Source organism: Martes martes (genome assembly GCF_963455335.1).
Source record: "Martes martes genome assembly, chromosome: 16".
Lineage (NCBI taxonomy): Eukaryota > Metazoa > Chordata > Mammalia > Carnivora > Mustelidae > Martes > Martes martes.
In genome coordinates this window covers 15,672,466-15,688,550 of record NC_137904.1, presented here as the reverse complement: position 1 = coordinate 15,688,550, position 16,085 = coordinate 15,672,466, and the positions used below count along the sequence as shown (strand labels likewise).

The 16,085-nt window shown below is 50.1% G+C and overlaps 1 protein-coding gene across 4 annotated transcripts in view; it reads left to right on the top strand.

Moving 5' to 3' along the window:
* The window catches only part of SHISA6 (shisa family member 6), a gene marked incomplete at both ends in the record, with an annotated part of 272,740 nt that overhangs the window by 123,780 nt on the left and 132,875 nt on the right, over window positions 1-16,085 (top strand). For 2 of the 4 annotated variants that reach the window (XM_080827461.1, XM_080827460.1), the window contains one exon: window positions 6,069-6,164. The exons of the other annotated variants lie outside the window; for them this stretch is intronic. In XM_080827461.1, coding sequence (XP_080683587.1) covers window positions 6,069-6,164 — 96 coding nt within the window. The remainder of the gene's footprint in view (window positions 1-6,068; window positions 6,165-16,085) is intronic. 4 annotated transcript variants of the gene reach the window in all.

Here is a 16,085-nt window from a genome sequence, read left to right as displayed (position 1 = left end):
CTGAATCTCTTTGTACTTGTATTAACACTACTTTTGAATGTATCCTGAAACAACATACAGAGTTGCATTGCCTGTTTTATAACTGTCTAGATGATGGCATCCTGTTTTTCCTCACTTTGCTTAGTATACTCAGCATTATAACAGACCGTCCTCCATGTTGCTACTTAGAGCTCTGGTTCATTCCATTTGGACTGTAGTATAGGATTACACCATACGAGTATCACATTATTGATCGCTTGCTCTCTTGGTAGGAAGATGGAGCCCTCTCCATTTGTCTTTATTACAAACAATACTCATTATGAACATGCTCGTGCGTATCTCCTTACGCGCATGTGTGACAATTTATCTACTGAAGGGGACTTGCTGTTTCTACCATATATCTGTCTTAGAATTTCCAAAGTGGATGTACCAATGTACACTCCCAGCGGAAGTGTGCAAGGATTCTCATTCCTGCTTACCCATGTCCGTAGTGTCAGGCATTTTCACTCCTCCCAGTCTGCTGGGTATGAAATGATAGCTCATTATGGCTTTAATTTGAATTTCCCTGATTACTTGCAAGATGGAACACGACTTTATGTGAATTGGCCCTTCGGGTCTTCTCTGCTACAATTTGCTTGTTCGTCTCTTTGGCCCATGCTTTCTGTCGTGTTCTTTTACCTTCTCATTAATTTGAAGTTCTTTATGGGTCTTGGATGTGAATGTAAATACATGTTTTTGAGCCTTTGACTTGCAGTTTCGTGACGGCTTTTGGTGCCTTATGGTTTAAATACGCTCGCTGGCTTCCTCTCTAGTCTGTGCCTTGCTCCTCGTTTCAAAATCCTTTCCTACTTTGAGGTCATGAATGGACTGCTCACTCTTCTTTTCTGACAGATTTAAGGTTTGGCTTTTCACATTTAGGTCTTTAGTCTCCTTTGAACTGATTTCCATGTGTACTTTTTAAAAATTTCTGTATATGTATTTTCCCTTTGTTTTACTTCTATTAAATGAAAAGTCTGACATTTTTCTCTGCCTGTGAAACTCTTTTTCTCTTCTTCTTTCTTTGCATTATTTTCAATGACTTTTGGAGGAATGGAATCAAAACATCTCTACTCAAAAATATTAGCAAACTTTGCATTATTCTCAAAGCCTTAAATTCTTCAAAAGTTTGCTTTGCTTCCCCCCTCACTTTTTAAAGTATTTTATGATGATGGCATTTTCTTTTATTTTTAAATTTAATTAACTGATGAATTTATTTATTTACTGTATATTTTTAGAAGGCATTTCACCAGAATATATCTAGATTTTGGTGCCTTCTAAGACATACTGTGATGCTTGATCTTGCCTTTTGTCTTCGGATCTAAAGACTCTAGTCTTCCCATCTGCTCAGGAGAAAAAAAAACCACACAAAAAAAAATCTATTAACTTTTAATCATTGCTTCTGAATTATCCCTTCTGTGTCTCTTCTAAGAATACTGTTGAAAATTGATGGAGATGCCTAGAATCGTCCTCTCTGTCCCTTCTCTCCCATCATTGCTGTCTCTTTGTCCTCTTCCCCCACCCAGTGCCCACCGCATCTCTCTTGTTGGGATTTACTGCACTGCTCTTCTTCAGGACAAACTCTGTTGGCCATGTCTGCAACCCAGGCCAACCATCCTGGTCAGTTTCTTTCCCTCCCTTGGCTCTTGATCTAATTTCACAGTTGCAAACCACCTTTACATCTCAACTGACATCGCGTTCAGGTAGTACCACCTTTCCCCCTCCTGTTTCTTGCAGCAAATCTCTTCTCCAGAGAAACTTGCCCTGTAGCCACTCAGACTTGCTGCCTTACCAGAGCCACCAGCCTTCTGCTGACTCCAGGAACTCAGTCTCAGACCTTTCTTTAGCTTTCAGTGCCTCCTGCCCAGGGAAGGGAGTGGGGGAGGAGGTAGGCGTTGAACTTGAACGTCAGTGCTCTCCCCATGACTTTGGACTTGTGGATGCTGGTGACGGCGAGAGAGCAGTGGCAAAATTAAGGGTCCAGAATGCACCCAGATGCTGCTTTGCACAGTTGGGGTTCAGCAATTGGAGGCAGGTGCCCCTTTGCAGCCTGAACCCCACCTCATTCCTGGATGCGGCTGTATGTGTGCCCGTACTGTGACCTGGGCAGGCAGAAGGGCATAGATTTAGGGTGGTGGCTGCCAGGTGGAGAAGAGCTGGTTCTTTGTGTTATGTCTAAAGAGTTCTGTGATACCCCTTGTTATCACACATCTGTCCAACTGTGGACTGCACGCATCACTGTGGCCGAAAGGAGACATTGACTCCCTCTGTTCACCCCATCCACCTGGTCAGGGCTTTGCTTTGACCGATCATTCTTCTCATCATGCTGCCCTTGCTCATGCGAGACCCTGCCTCTGGGGGGGATGGAAAACGTGCATCCTCCTGGACCTTGACCTCCTAGCATTGGCCCTGGATCCAGCTCAAGAGGAGCCTGTCAGTTCTGACACAGTGGTTCTTAAAGGGTGGTCCCTGGACCTGTGGCCCTCAGCGGTGTCACCTGGGAACATGTCAGACGTGGAACTTACCTCTGACCTAGGACATCAGGAACTGCGAGGCCGGGGCCCAGCCATCCAGTGAGCACTCAAGGGTGAGGACCTCAGCTCCTGCGGGAGCTGAAGCTGTCACCCTGCCTTCTCCCACTCAACGTCTTGGGCAGCTTTCCCAACAAGTGTCCTCAAAGATGCCTTTGAAAAATGTTATGTGCTCCCTAGAGAGGCGGGTGCTCATTAACAGGTTGCTAGACTTAGTGTTCATGCTTCCTTTTCATGTCATGGAACTCAATATTTTCCAAGCCAATCTGGGCATAGAATTCTTTATTCCCACCGTCTGCTCTTGGTCTTGACCCCTTGGCATATCTTACCTTTACTCAACTCAGAGCCTCGGTGTTGAAGCTTGACCCACCAGGGCTCCAGCTTCTATGAACTTACTCACCACCAGGGAGACCGCTCCCAAGGTGGCATTTCTACTGGGTTCAAGTGCCAGAGAAGAGTCACAACTGCATTCTTGTGACCATTCAGACCATGGGGTGAGGTATGAAGATGGCAGGGCTTGGGGATTTACTGCTGACAAGCTCCGTAAACTTGGGGAACGTGACCTTGTCACAAGGCTCTTGTGGGAAGTTCGTGGAGCCAGTGATGGAAGGGAGACACGGTTTGGAGTGAGAGGAACGGGAAACTACCATTGGCTCAGTCATCTTCCCCTGGCTTCCATTTTTCCATTGGTAAATGGCGGCGTCATAATATAATAGACAACAAGCATATGCAGTTGCGATTAAAATTTTAAGGTAATAGTATGTGTGAAAAATCTCTGTTAAACTGCATTATGTTACAAAATATTCGCTACTATGATGTCCAAAAAAAAAACCAGCCAACCCTTAGGCTGTACATTCAGAGGCTCTGTCTCTGCCTGGCGCATAGTAGGTGATCAGAAAACCGGTGTTGTTCGTGAAACAAAGCAGAGCCCCGAGGCACCAGGGCAATGCTCAGTCCCGAGGGACCTTGTTCCAGCTGACAGATAAGAATGATTTGTAAGTAGCACAGGCACTGTTTATTCTCCATCTTCCTCGGTATTGATTTGTTTATCAAAAATTTTACTTATAAAAGAGCACAAAAATAAACCAGCCCCAGTTCCGCAGGAAGCCTTGTGGGTTCTGAATTAATGAGGTCCGAATTTATGACAGTTCTGAACCGTGACTTCCTTCTTCTGCCTGGCCAAGGTTGGGGGTGGGGTGGGGAGGAAGTGACCACGTTACAGGGCAGGGGTCCCTCTCTCCCTGCGGCGTACCCCTCCACACACCCCTTCCCCCAACCCCTTCATCCCCGATAAAGATGCTTTTCTCCAGGTGCTAGAGGCGGTTTCTGGAGCTCTGACATGGCTCGGGATCCGGGCAGACGCTGCTTAGCTCCAATAATTCTGTTCTGTCAAATTCTGGGTCGTGACCGCAGTATTTTGTAGTCCAAGAGCTGCTCGTGGAAGGCTGTGAGCCCTGAGGAATGAGTATCTCTTCCAGAGTGGAGGGCACGACAGAAATGGTGGCATAATTCTCTTGAGTTCCTCATGTGCTAGGACAAGAGTTCGGTCCCTGGACCAGACAGCAGCAGCATCACCAGGTGACTCGATAGAGATGCGGAGTCTTGAGCCCTGGTCCCAGCTCTGGGAGGGGGCCCAGCAATCCGTTTTAACATGCCCTCCTGGTTTTTCTGATGCACACTCAGGTTTGAGGACTCTTGATGGGGGAGAAGGAGGAAGGAACTGGGAGGGAAGAAAGGGAGGACTCTGGAGCCCAAAACTTATTAGATCGTGGGTGGTCCAAGCACCCCCGAGGGTCCAACAGATGTTCCTTGAACCCACCTGAATAAACCGAACCTAGGTTTTCTCTCCATTTACCCTAGGACAATGGTTTTCTTTCCTGGTTGGCACATTAGAATCAGCTAGAGAGCTCCTTAGAAATAGCATCCCCTAAGCTCAGACCCCGATCAACAGAATCCCCGGAGTTTTGTCTGGACATGTGCATTTTTAAAAGCTTCTAGATGGTTCCAGCATGCACCTGTGTTTGAGATCTACCAATGTAGAGGACGCCTTGTTAAGAAAAGATGTGATTTGGGTTGTCTTTACATATACTATACATTTTTTTTCATTAGCTGTTTGTTTTACTTATTTATATTATAAAAAACGCATACTTACTAAAGGAAAAAAAACTTGTAAAATACAGAAGCACTGAAAGGAGAGAAGAAATAAGACATGAGTTCTAGTTATCTGAAGGTGGTCGGCATTGTTTTCACTTGTAGTTGGATGGTGTTTTCTTTTAATCTTCTTTATTTATTTCTAATGCTCTGGTTTGACTTTATAGCATTGTGATCATACATAATATAGCATTTTCTGTCCACTTTTTTTTTTTTTTAAGGGGGAGAGAGGGTGGAGGAGCAGGGGAGAGAGAGAGAGAATCTCAGGCAATGTCCACGTCCAGTGCAGAGCCTGAAGCGGGGCTCAATCTCACGACCTTGAGATCGTGACCTGAGCTGAAACCAAGTGTCGGACACTTAGTCGACTGTGTCACAAGGGCAATCCGTTTTCCGTCCACTTTTTAACTTCGCCTTCTTTCTGCATAATCCCACACGCTTACTTCTAAGTAGTTCTCATTGCGCTTTTGTAGCAACACAACAAAAATACGCTTTTCTCCATTTTCCTATGTCTGTGCCTCAGGATGGCATTTACGGACTCCTTTTTCTTTACCACAGCCATATTTCCAGAGCTTTGTGAAGTCCCATTTCGAACGTCAGAAGCAGAATGTTACTCTCCTTCTCTTTGAATTTCTTCTCCCAAGGTCCTTGCCCACCCTCACCTTTCCCCAGACCAGCCCCGTGGGTAGACGGCTACATTACGCGGACAAAGAATAACATCTTATTGTGGAAAGTCAGCAGGGGAAAGCAGTGAATATTTTGCCAGTGTTTTATAGCCTCCATTCTGCCCGCCCCCATCGGCTGACTGGATCTCTCCTAAGCCACCAGGCTCCAGTTCCCTGGGATATGGTGGGACTCCTAAACAGGCACATAGAGGGGGCATCCTCGGCCAGACGGAGCCTGGCCTCCGTGCTCTGGAAAGAAAGAAAACAAATAAGTAAGGCAGCATGGAAGAAGCTGGGACAACAGACAGGATTGGGGGGGCAGGAGGGGCAAATACACCGATATTCTGTTGTGCTCGGTCAGAAATGCCAAAATCAAGCCCCATGTACCCCTTTCCCTTCTGCTTTCTATGTATCCTTTCCAGAACTTTTGTCTTTGTTGTGCAAGTATATATATATACATACATATATATATAAATATGTATATCGACTTGATATATATACTTTTTATATATACAGTGTATATATTTGTAATATATATTATATGTGTTTATGAAATAATATATTTTTTTCCTTGACGGCTCTACCTCCTGCCTCAGCTGCTGACTTGCCACTGACGGCCTCACTCTGGCGGGATGAGCGGGAGCCCCAGCTCCTGCCTTATTTTCGCTGCTACGAGTCTTCCAGATAACTCTGCCCCGTCTTCTTGCAGGACATTATGGGAAGGATGCTTACCGAAGTGGAGGACCCGATCTCCATAACTTCATCTCCTCTGGATTTGTCACGTTAGGAAGAGGACACACGAAGGGTACAGTGGAAACCATTTTTTACTAAAACACACAGGTTGCCTAGGGAGCCCCGCTCGGAAGTGCAAAGACGATGTAGAGCCCAGAGGCCAGTCTGAGACAGGGAAAAGCGAGGGGTGGTGCCACGGCAGCCAGTCCTGGTGATGTACGTGGCTTCTGAGAGGTCACAGGTGGGACGGTAGAGGGTCTGTAGACATGACAGAGACATCCCTCCTGCCCCCACCTGCCCTGGCAAGGAGCGGAACCCAGAAGCCAGGGCCCCTTTGGGAGGGACCACAGGCAGCGTGGTGGGAAACTCTGCCAGCGGATGGGGCACCATTTGCAAAGTGTGTGTTCTCCTCTCGGCTCTTACCCCTTTTCCGTTTGAAAGCCACATTTTATAAACTGATGTCAACGCTCTATACTCTGGGTTTCGGAGCCAGCGCGCATGTTGGCGAGTGTCAGTGTCCTAAGTATGTCAGTATAAACTCTCTACAGTGTGAACCCAAAGGTAGAGGTTACACAGACCTTGAAACCTCAAGATGACTTTTCTGCAGAGCTGCTTTGTGCCCTAGCTGACAGCTTGCCCAGCATCTGTGCGGGATGGGGAGGGGGGCGTGGAATCCTCGATTCTGTCTTTTGTTTAAACAGAGTCTTCCTAGTGTTGTGAGCATTCTGTCCTATCAAGAGGAACCGGATCCCCGACTCCTCTGTTTACCCTTCCTAACACCTGTGTATTGTTATAGACCAACTGTGAATTCTGTTGTAGGGATGCTCTAATCCCTGTCTGCCTCTGAATTACGTGTCTGTTTTCAGTGTGAGCGACCAAGGAACTTTGCGATTTTTTCTTACATTCCATGCCAACTACTTTTTAAATTCCCTATGTGATGTTTGTTCATCCTATAGAGAAAAAAAAAAAATATATATATATATATACATATAATATCTGTATCTGTGTATGTATTTTCTGTTGTGTCTCTTTGTGTCTAAATAAAGTTTATTGAGGATACAGGTGGCATTTGTGGCTATGCGAAGTTGCAGAATCAAATTGGGACCAGAAGGGGAGTTGGGCGACACGGTGAACCAGCGAAAGACACAATCTTAGTCATCCCCATATCGGCTCGAAACTTAGGATGGCCCGGCCCCCATGTCATGGGCTCTGCGACCATTACCTAGCGCTACAAATTACAACATTTGTCTGTGCAACAAATTACACAGACCTAAAATGTCGCATTTTAAAACAATACCAAACAAATGTATGATCTCGCATAGTTTCGGCAGGTCGGGAATTCGGGAGCAGCTGAGCTGAATGCTTCTGGGTTGGGGTCTCCCATGAGGTTCCAGTCAACATTGCAGCAAGGGCTGTGTCATCTGAAGGTTTGACTGTGGCGGAGGACCGGCTCCCAAGATCGTTGGTGCCCAGCATGCTGGCTGTTGGCGGGAAGCCTGTGTTCCCCTCCCCCACCCCCACCATGTTCTCTCCGTGGGCGACTTGCGTGTCCTCACAGCATGGTGGTTGGGCTTCCCCAGAGTGGGCGATCCAAGGAAAAGAAAGAAGCCCGAGTGTCTTTTATGACCAAGCCTGTTGGCGACACACTGTCATTTGCTCCGTATCTTACTGGTGACACAAGTCAGGTTTATTCCAGATGGGAGGGAATTAATGCAAGGGCAGTAATATCAGGCACCAGGGATCCCTGGGGGCCATCTTGGAGACTGGCTTCCCCACTCCTACAGCCCGTGGGGCAGAGCAATGGATCCGAATTTTTCCAGCAAAACAGGACAGCTCTTACCAAGCCTTCTCAATGCCAGTAATTTCCCACCCTTGCCCCTACCCCTTGCAGGTGGTCCAACATGAAACACCAGAGAGTTCAATCTAAAGAACTTCCTATGTAGATTATAACAGGGACAGCTTTGGGTTCATACAGTCATTCAACAAACCCTTCACAAGGCCTGCCTGGTACTCAGCGATATTCAGAAGTAAACAAAATGGAATCTTTTCCTGTGAAACTCCTATTCCCCTGGGGGGAAGCAGACAAAATGAATTCTCGATGATGGGAGCAAGGGGAACACCTCCGGCAGGTGCGAGGACGGGAATGCCCAGCTGGGAGCCGGCCTGGTCAGGAAAGGCAGATTGGATGAGGTGGTAATTGGGCAGAGACCCGCATCCCAGGCCAAGGCCACGGGAGGGCAGCCCCGAGGCGGAAGCTTTCTTATGGTGCCGAGAAGTAGGAGTGAATAAAGCAGGGTAGAAAAGGATGAGAAGGGGAGGACATGGGACCCGAACCAGAGGGGAGCCAGGTCGTGGATTTATCGGGCGGCAGACATTAGGCTGCTTCCAAAAGAACCAGATAGACCCCTATCAGAGCAACATGAAGATGATTCTCTATCCCTACCCGTCCTTTGGGTCACTGGCATCCCACATGTGGGGCTTTGCGGTGGCTGCTGCTGAGTTCCCTGATACTAGCTTGTCCGTGCCTCCTGCGGCCGTCCTGAGTGTGCCTGGCCCTGCCCCCGGACCCCTCCACCAGGCACCACCCTCACCAGAGCCTCTTTATCCTTCCCTTCCTCTCAAGGCCTCTGACACCTCCTCTCTCCTCCAGGAACATACCTGATGTGGCTTTTCCTCTTGAGATAATAACTAAAGTTCCACGAGCCAGGAGACTGGGGCTGGGGGAGAAGCTTTGGAAACGGGCTTCTCCATCTGATATCAGAATTCTTTCTCCCCACACAGCCTGGATCTCTGGGAAAGGGTTCAGATCCATCCTCCCTTCCTTCAGTGCATCCCAAGTTCAGCTCTGAGTGGTACCTAGAAGCAAGAGCGGCCCCATGGAAATACACAAGGGGCAGGGCACCCCTCAGGGGCGTCGAACATGGGGCCATTGCTCATCCCGTGTGTTTCGTGCCTTTCCTTTTCCTTCTCTATTTATTTCTTCCTGCTTCCCCTCCCCTGCCTGCCGGGTACCTTTTCCTTTATTCCCATTTTTTCTCTTCTTCCTACATGGGCGTTAGGCCTTCCGGTGACTACCGTTTAGCCCCACCGTGACGCTCAGAACTGACGGGGGACCGGCTCCTGCTTTAGAAGGTCATACCATTGCCCTGCTAGCCTGCTTCCCTGATTTTCACATGTATTCCTAGAAGACTCTGACGATCTGAAAAATCACACTAACGGTCCCTGTTCTAGATGGTGGCGGCAACTTCTTCAGATACTGGGATGTAGCCAGCCCTGGCTGCCCTTTCAAAGGCCCCAGAGGCATCATGGGGAGAGACGGGCAACCCGGCTTTGGTGTTGGCTCGTGCGAATGCAGAGCTGGGGGTGAGGATGCTTTAGAATGAGGTCCACGGTGTACAGGTAATTAAACCCTCCAAGACAAACCCTAATAAACAAGGGGGTGTTTTTGGCTCTTGGGATTGTGAAGGTGAGACATTAAAAGAACTGGAATTCTGAACTTGGGGGGGGGTGGTTCTTAACCACCAAAGCCCCCAGTTCCATCTTTGTCCTGTTAGGAGACCCCATGTTTTAGCCTAGGAGGCCATGTAGCCATGAGTCTGCCTTCAAGGGTAAATGGAAGTCAAGGCTGAGGAAGATGTTGACCAGACTGACCATGAGTTTAGACCAAGGTCCCCCTACACAGTTTTCTCTATTCATTAGACAGGATTACCCACCCAGACCCCCCATGTAGGGCCCCAGAGCCTTGAGGGAACCAGAGCATCCCCCAGGCTGCCACGATGGAAACCCAGTGATAAAGCCTCCTATTTGCTGAGCATTTACTATGTACCAGCATTTCGACACAGGCTGTCTTATTCTCACCTTTACGACGACCCCGTGGGAGAGCCCTTGTCAGCCCCATTTTGCCACAACAGTTCTTTAAAATAAGGGAATGGGAGAAGAGGACTGGACTGCAGGTACAGAAACCCTTTAGAGGGTTAACGTGATGCAGAGGAGGAACAAGGGCAGGACCCGGAAGGGAGTGTGATGTAAAGAGAGTTGTGTTTTATTCCGTTTTAGGATGGGAGAAGCCCCAGTGTATTTGCTCGCTGGTAGGAATGGTCCAGCAGAGAAGGGGAAATTGGTGACGCGGGGTGGAGTGGGGGTGAGAGCGGGGGGTTCAGAAGTGGTGTCCTCGGTAGGCGAGAGCTGATGGGATCCCCCATGGAGATGGTGGATCTCCACCAGGAGCAAAACCCACCCAAGGAGTCCCCCGCAGATGGAAGGCAGAGTACAGGGCCCCAGGTACATGCAGGTGGGCGTATGCCATCAGCGCTCAGTGATTTGGAGAAGCAAGGTCATCCGCTGTGAGGGAGGGAGAGGGTGGTCTTCCAACCCTGTTTGTCCCCAGTGTTCCAGTTTCAGCACAGGAAAGCCCACGTCCTGAGCAGCCCCTCAGTCCCAGGCAAACGGGGACAACTGGTCACCCTAATGAGGACATATGAGCAGGCTCAGCCCTAGTGGCTTCAGAGCATCTTCCACACCCATTTGGGGCCCGGAGACTCACACCCTTGACGCTGCTGCCTGGGGCTGGCCTCTGCACAGCCACGGGTGCTCCTGGACCTCAGGACTTCCCTGAGATCAGCCAGGAGATAGAGACGAGGCCAGAATGGAGGAAGCTGCCGCCCTGGAGGACCATTCCAGACCCTGCAGACAGATCTCGAGGGGATGGATTGCCTCATTCTGTCTGAATGACGCTACCCGGGGACCAGGCTGGCTCTGGCCATCCCCGCTGCCCAGCCAGACTCTCCATGGGGTCTGAGGCAGAAGCTAAGGCAGGAGAGTCCGGGCTCCCTGCAGATGAACGAGGGGAATCTGAGGAAGTTGCTGAGATCAGAGCTGCATGTGACCATCCCAATCCTAGTTCAGGATGCTCAGCAATGAGGGGCAGGGACAATACCCCACCTGCTCAAGTCCCCAGATGTAAGGACGAGGAGTAGCGATCCAGAAGGACAGAGCTGGGCTGCTGGCACCGGTCCCTTGAGCAGGGGACGAAGCCGGGGATGGGTCCTAACATGCAGAAAGCCTACAGGTGTTAGCCAGTGATGAGTCCAGGTACATGTTCTACAAGGAATCAGGGTAGGGGAAAGTGAGGACCAGAGCCTTGGGGTCAGTGTGGTGGCTGAAATAGAGTGTAAGAGGCGGCAGACCTTTGGGTCATGATGGGGTCCAAAGGATAACGTGGGAGTGGATCTGAATAAAGGGGAGGAGCCAGTGAACACGGAGGTCCTTGCAGGGCAGGACCTTCCTCAGGCCTCACACAACCATAAACAGCCCACCCTGGGGGCTGCCACGGCTGTGGCACCTTGTGGAACAGGGTTCGAGATGAGGTCTTCAACTCTAGAAAAGAAAGAAGGGGGGCAGGCCACAACACCCACACCTGGGTTTGAGCAGTAGCCTTCAGACCATCCTATAGATTGTGGTGAGGGGACCCCCAAACCATCATGGCAAAAGAAATCCACCTTCGTTATTTTCCCACTCTGGGAGCCAGGGGAGTGAGTGGGCTTTCCCTAAGCCAAGGTGTTCCAGGGCTGGACTCCAGATAAAGCACAGAGCTCAGAAGGCATCTGGTCTCCATGGCAACGGAGAGCTGGGAAGTACAGCAAGAGACAGGGAAAGCTGGGTCTGGCTTGCCTGAGATTGGCCTCTGAGAAGCCTGGGCCACCTGGGAACATTCTTTCCCGTACTTCTCCGTAGGCCAAGGTGGGCAAGAAGAAGTGGGAGTGGAGCAGGGAGGGGTTCTTGAGTTCTGGGCTGAAGGCACCGTAGATCTGAGCTGTCTGCAGACCATTCTGCTCTGTGTCGGGGCAGCTGCCTTTGTTTACTCTCTGCCTGTTCCCGTTCTCTCCTGATTCAGGGCTAATACCGAGAACCGGGCTTTGACTCCGTGTGCTCAGCCTTATTCGGCGGCATTTGTTAGAATGACATCAACCTCGCCCGGTGGTTGATTGGCTCAAGCTGACTTCGTCAAAGTAAAGACGGGTCTGCATGGCCGGTGAATTCCATGCCCACCTGGTGAATCCATGGCTCAGAATTACTGCTGTTCAAACAAGAAGAGACCAAGGCAGAACGAAACCCAGTACCATACCTCAGGGGGTTCCCAGTTGGATACTTCCATGTGTGAGGTCAGCCATTTTGGTTAAAAGCAGCTCTTCCACAGAGCCCCCTTTCCTACATGGGTCCTGCTGACAGGAACACCCGTGACACCTCCCCATCTCGGGAAGGGGAAGAAAGGGCACTGTGTCCTTCTTCAGTCTTACTGAGGACCATCTTCAGCTAGGTTCATTTGGGTAGCAGTTGAACCTTGCAGATGGACCTTGCGGAGCATGGTGCCTACCAGAGCCAACTTCTTGAGGCGTCCAATGGCCCACTTCTAAGGTAGAACCACCTTCCTTGGCATTGGGAGACCCACTCGGAGGCATTGAGGGTGTCCATCTACAAACTGACCGTCCTCTTAGGTTCTCCTTGTTCTAAGGGCAATGTTTGAGTTGAAAGCAGACACTGATGGGTGTTGGGGCGTCTAAGCCATCATCGAGCTCACGTTACCTAGGGAAATCATGATGTTGAGAAAAAAATCCCCATTAATGCTTGCCTGCGGGCCTTCTACCATTGGCCCATGTGGACTGCTGGGATAGTCTGGTGGGACAGGCCGCTGGGCTGGTGTAAAGAGGGGAAAGGTGACACAAGGCCAGGGGTTCAGGATGCACTGGGAAATTTCCATGGGAAATTCCAGCTCACTTGTAGGGTCCTTGGGTGTTCTGCTCGGAAGAGGAGGATGTCCCGTAGTCTCCAGCAGCAAGGCAAGAAAGAGGTCTTGTTGGTAATTGAAACCAGGAAAACACAGCTCCTTAGCTAGTGCCAGCCTGACTCCTTTTCCACTCAGGCAGGAAGGGAGGTATCCAAAAGGAAACTTGGAACACCCTGAATCTCAGTGGGCCCTTGAAGTCCCCACTGGGAGAGGATAAAGGATCAAGTTTTTGGGTTTTCCCAGAGGCTGGTATGCTCAGCCAGAGGTCTAGCAGCTCTGGGCCACGTTCTGCTTGCTTTCTACTTGCTTGCTGGTGCCAGATTGGATTTTCCTCTTGCCATGACCCATGACCCACGTTGGCCCCAGGGGCAAGTTTGTGGCCGGTGCATCGTCTTCCTGGCACTGGTTTTGGCAATGACTGGTCATCCAACTTGGGAATCTCCCCTTCTCGGGAGCCAGCCCTTGGCGTTGGCTTTCCCTCATTCTCTGATGCTCAATGCCAAGAGTCTCAGGAACCCTGAGAGTGAAGCTATGGGGCTGTCAGGCCCAGGAAGGTGCTGGGAGTGCCTTCTTCCCTACACCAGCGGGCATCTGTGGCCAGGATTTCTCAGTGGCCCCGAAGTGGGACAGAAAACTGATGATCTCAGTTCTCAGGGGCACTACCACTCTCTGGAACATAAGCATAGAATTCTGTGACTCAGCTTCCGTGCAGATGATGGATGTGGCAGGATAATGACATGCCGACCCTTCCTGCCTGGCGTCATGGGCCCAGCCTCAGTCTTACTGACCTCCAGGTGGTGATTCAAACTTCCTTCCTTAAATAATGGTGGAAGAAGGAGTGTGGTGGGAAGAAGAGGGTCACTGGGGTCAGACAGGCTCGTTTAACTCCCGGCTCTCCCCATGCCTGCCAGCCCTGTGACCTTGACCTCTGTGACATTCATCTATAAGATAAGGTAATAGTGCTACCTGCCTCATGGGATGCTATGTGGAGATCCTATGAGATAACAGGCACCAGCACACTGAGCTTAAGCAATGAGAGGTCTTCATATTATCTGTGGCTTCAAATGCTGAAAAGTCTTACTCCCCAAGGGTTAAGGCTAAGGCTATGGGCATTGGCATCTGCTAGGAGCTAGTTAGAAACACAGACTTTTGAACCTACTACACCTGCATGTCAGCAAGACCTCCAGGTGATTCCCATAAAAGTCTGAGCAGCACCACCCTCAAGGGGTTTCAAGTTCAAGCGCCATCCTCTTGAGGGTCTTCAAGGTCACTTCCATTTCTGAGACTCTTCTTGCCGTGAAGACTCTGCATAGGGGAAGCTGGGGTGTCCTGCAGCTGGGGAGGGAGAGACTTCCTCCCCAAGGGAAATTCCTGAGCTCTGGATGGTGATGCAAAGAGACGTCCTAAGATTTGAGCAACCTATCCCAGATATCAGAATCAGGGGGCTTTGTCTATCTCCATGAAACTTAATTATGTGTTGAAGAAGATGAGTAAAATGGTGCCTGGCTCCTGGAAGTACCGTCCCTGTCAAACACAAGGGAAGTGCCGTAAAACATATCCCAAAGAGAGCGTGGGGGAGAAGGGGATGCGGGGACTTAAAGGAGGAAAACCTTTTCTCTGAGTGGAGGAGTCCTAAATGGGCTGCTACAGGAGACAGGAGTTGGAATGGTCCTTGCAGGGCAGGAAGGATATGACAAGCCTAGAGTGGGGCAGGGTCGGCATTGCAGGTAGAGGACAAAGGCACAGAGATGGAAACACCAGTGTGATAGGGCATAGGACCCCTTTTGCAGGGTATGAGGAAGTGATGGGGGCCCTGGGACGCCGGGGGGGGGGGGGCAGCTGGAAATGACCCTGGAAAGGTGGGTTGGAGGCAGTGTCCTAAGTCCTGCCAGGACCAAGGGGGAGCAAAACATGGGCTGAGGTCAGAATTCCAGCCAGGTATCACTGCCCATCTTCTCCCGCTGCGTTCTACTCTTTTGCTTTTAAGAATAAAACTTAAGCAAGGGACACCAGGGAAGCTCAGTCAGTTAAGCATCCGACTCTTGATTTTGGCTTAAGTCATGATCTTAGGGTTGTGGGATCGAGCCCCGCATCAGGCTCTCTGCTCAGCACGGAGTCTGCTTGGGATTCTCTCCCTCTGCCCCTCCCCTCACTCATGTGCTCTCTCTCTCAAATAAATAAATAAAATATTGCTTAATAAAATAAGCAAAACCACAACGTACCAAGCAGGCCCCTGTGTGAGGCAGACTCCCTGGGCAGAAATGGGCACGGCAAACTTAGGGTCAACTCCCTGCCTCAATTTCCCCCACAGCCAGCGTCTGCCCTGCATGTCCGTCATGGTGCACCGACTGCAGAGCTGAGACAATCAGGTGGGCTCACGGAGCCAGTGCCCCATGGAGACTCCACTATCCCCACACCCATGGGTTTTCTGATTTACAGTCTGGAAAGTCTCCCTGTGTCAGGCCTGTTTCCTTGAGGAAGCCGGAGCCTGGAAGTTTTGTAAGATGCCTTGTTCTCCGATACCCTGGGGTCACCTCAGGAGGAGACACCTCCTGATGTGAACTACGGAGTCAGGCAGCCAGCCTCCTCCCACAGGAGACCTTTGACTTGGAACATCCCCGAGTATTCCCAGAGTGGCCCAGTCCCCTGCCCACGCTCTGTGGTACCTGAAGGAAGATGTGCCTCAGGCTAGAAGGAGGTAATTTCCCACCCCACCACCTGATGGTTCGTGGTTCATACCTGAAGGTCTTTCCAGCAGCAATGCATACATGTGCAATTGGGTTCATGGGGGCCTAGAGCTTTTAAAGGATTCATTCTTTGAATAGGATGGATGTCAGATACTTGCTCTCATCATCTGCTTTCCAGTGAATCTTTTCACTTTTGCCCTGGGAGAGTCATTTTGGGGGAGCGTAATGGTTCTGGTTTTTCTGCTGAGAGCACTTGAACCCAGATGCCCAAGCCTGGTGTCCGTTCAAAAGGAATATGGACATTAGCTGCGCCCTGATTGAATTGGGGCAGATTCAACAGAAACTTAATGTTTGTGCAGATGAAGGCGAGGGGCCCCCAGCCGGTGGCCCCCCTGGCTCCTCGTGGGCTCAAATAGAGCCCTGCAAGCTGTCCTTGGGACCTCTCCTGCCTCACCACTCCCATCCACGTGCACTCCCATTCCATTCCACTCTGGCCTCGTGACCTTGCTCACTCTGGTCTCCT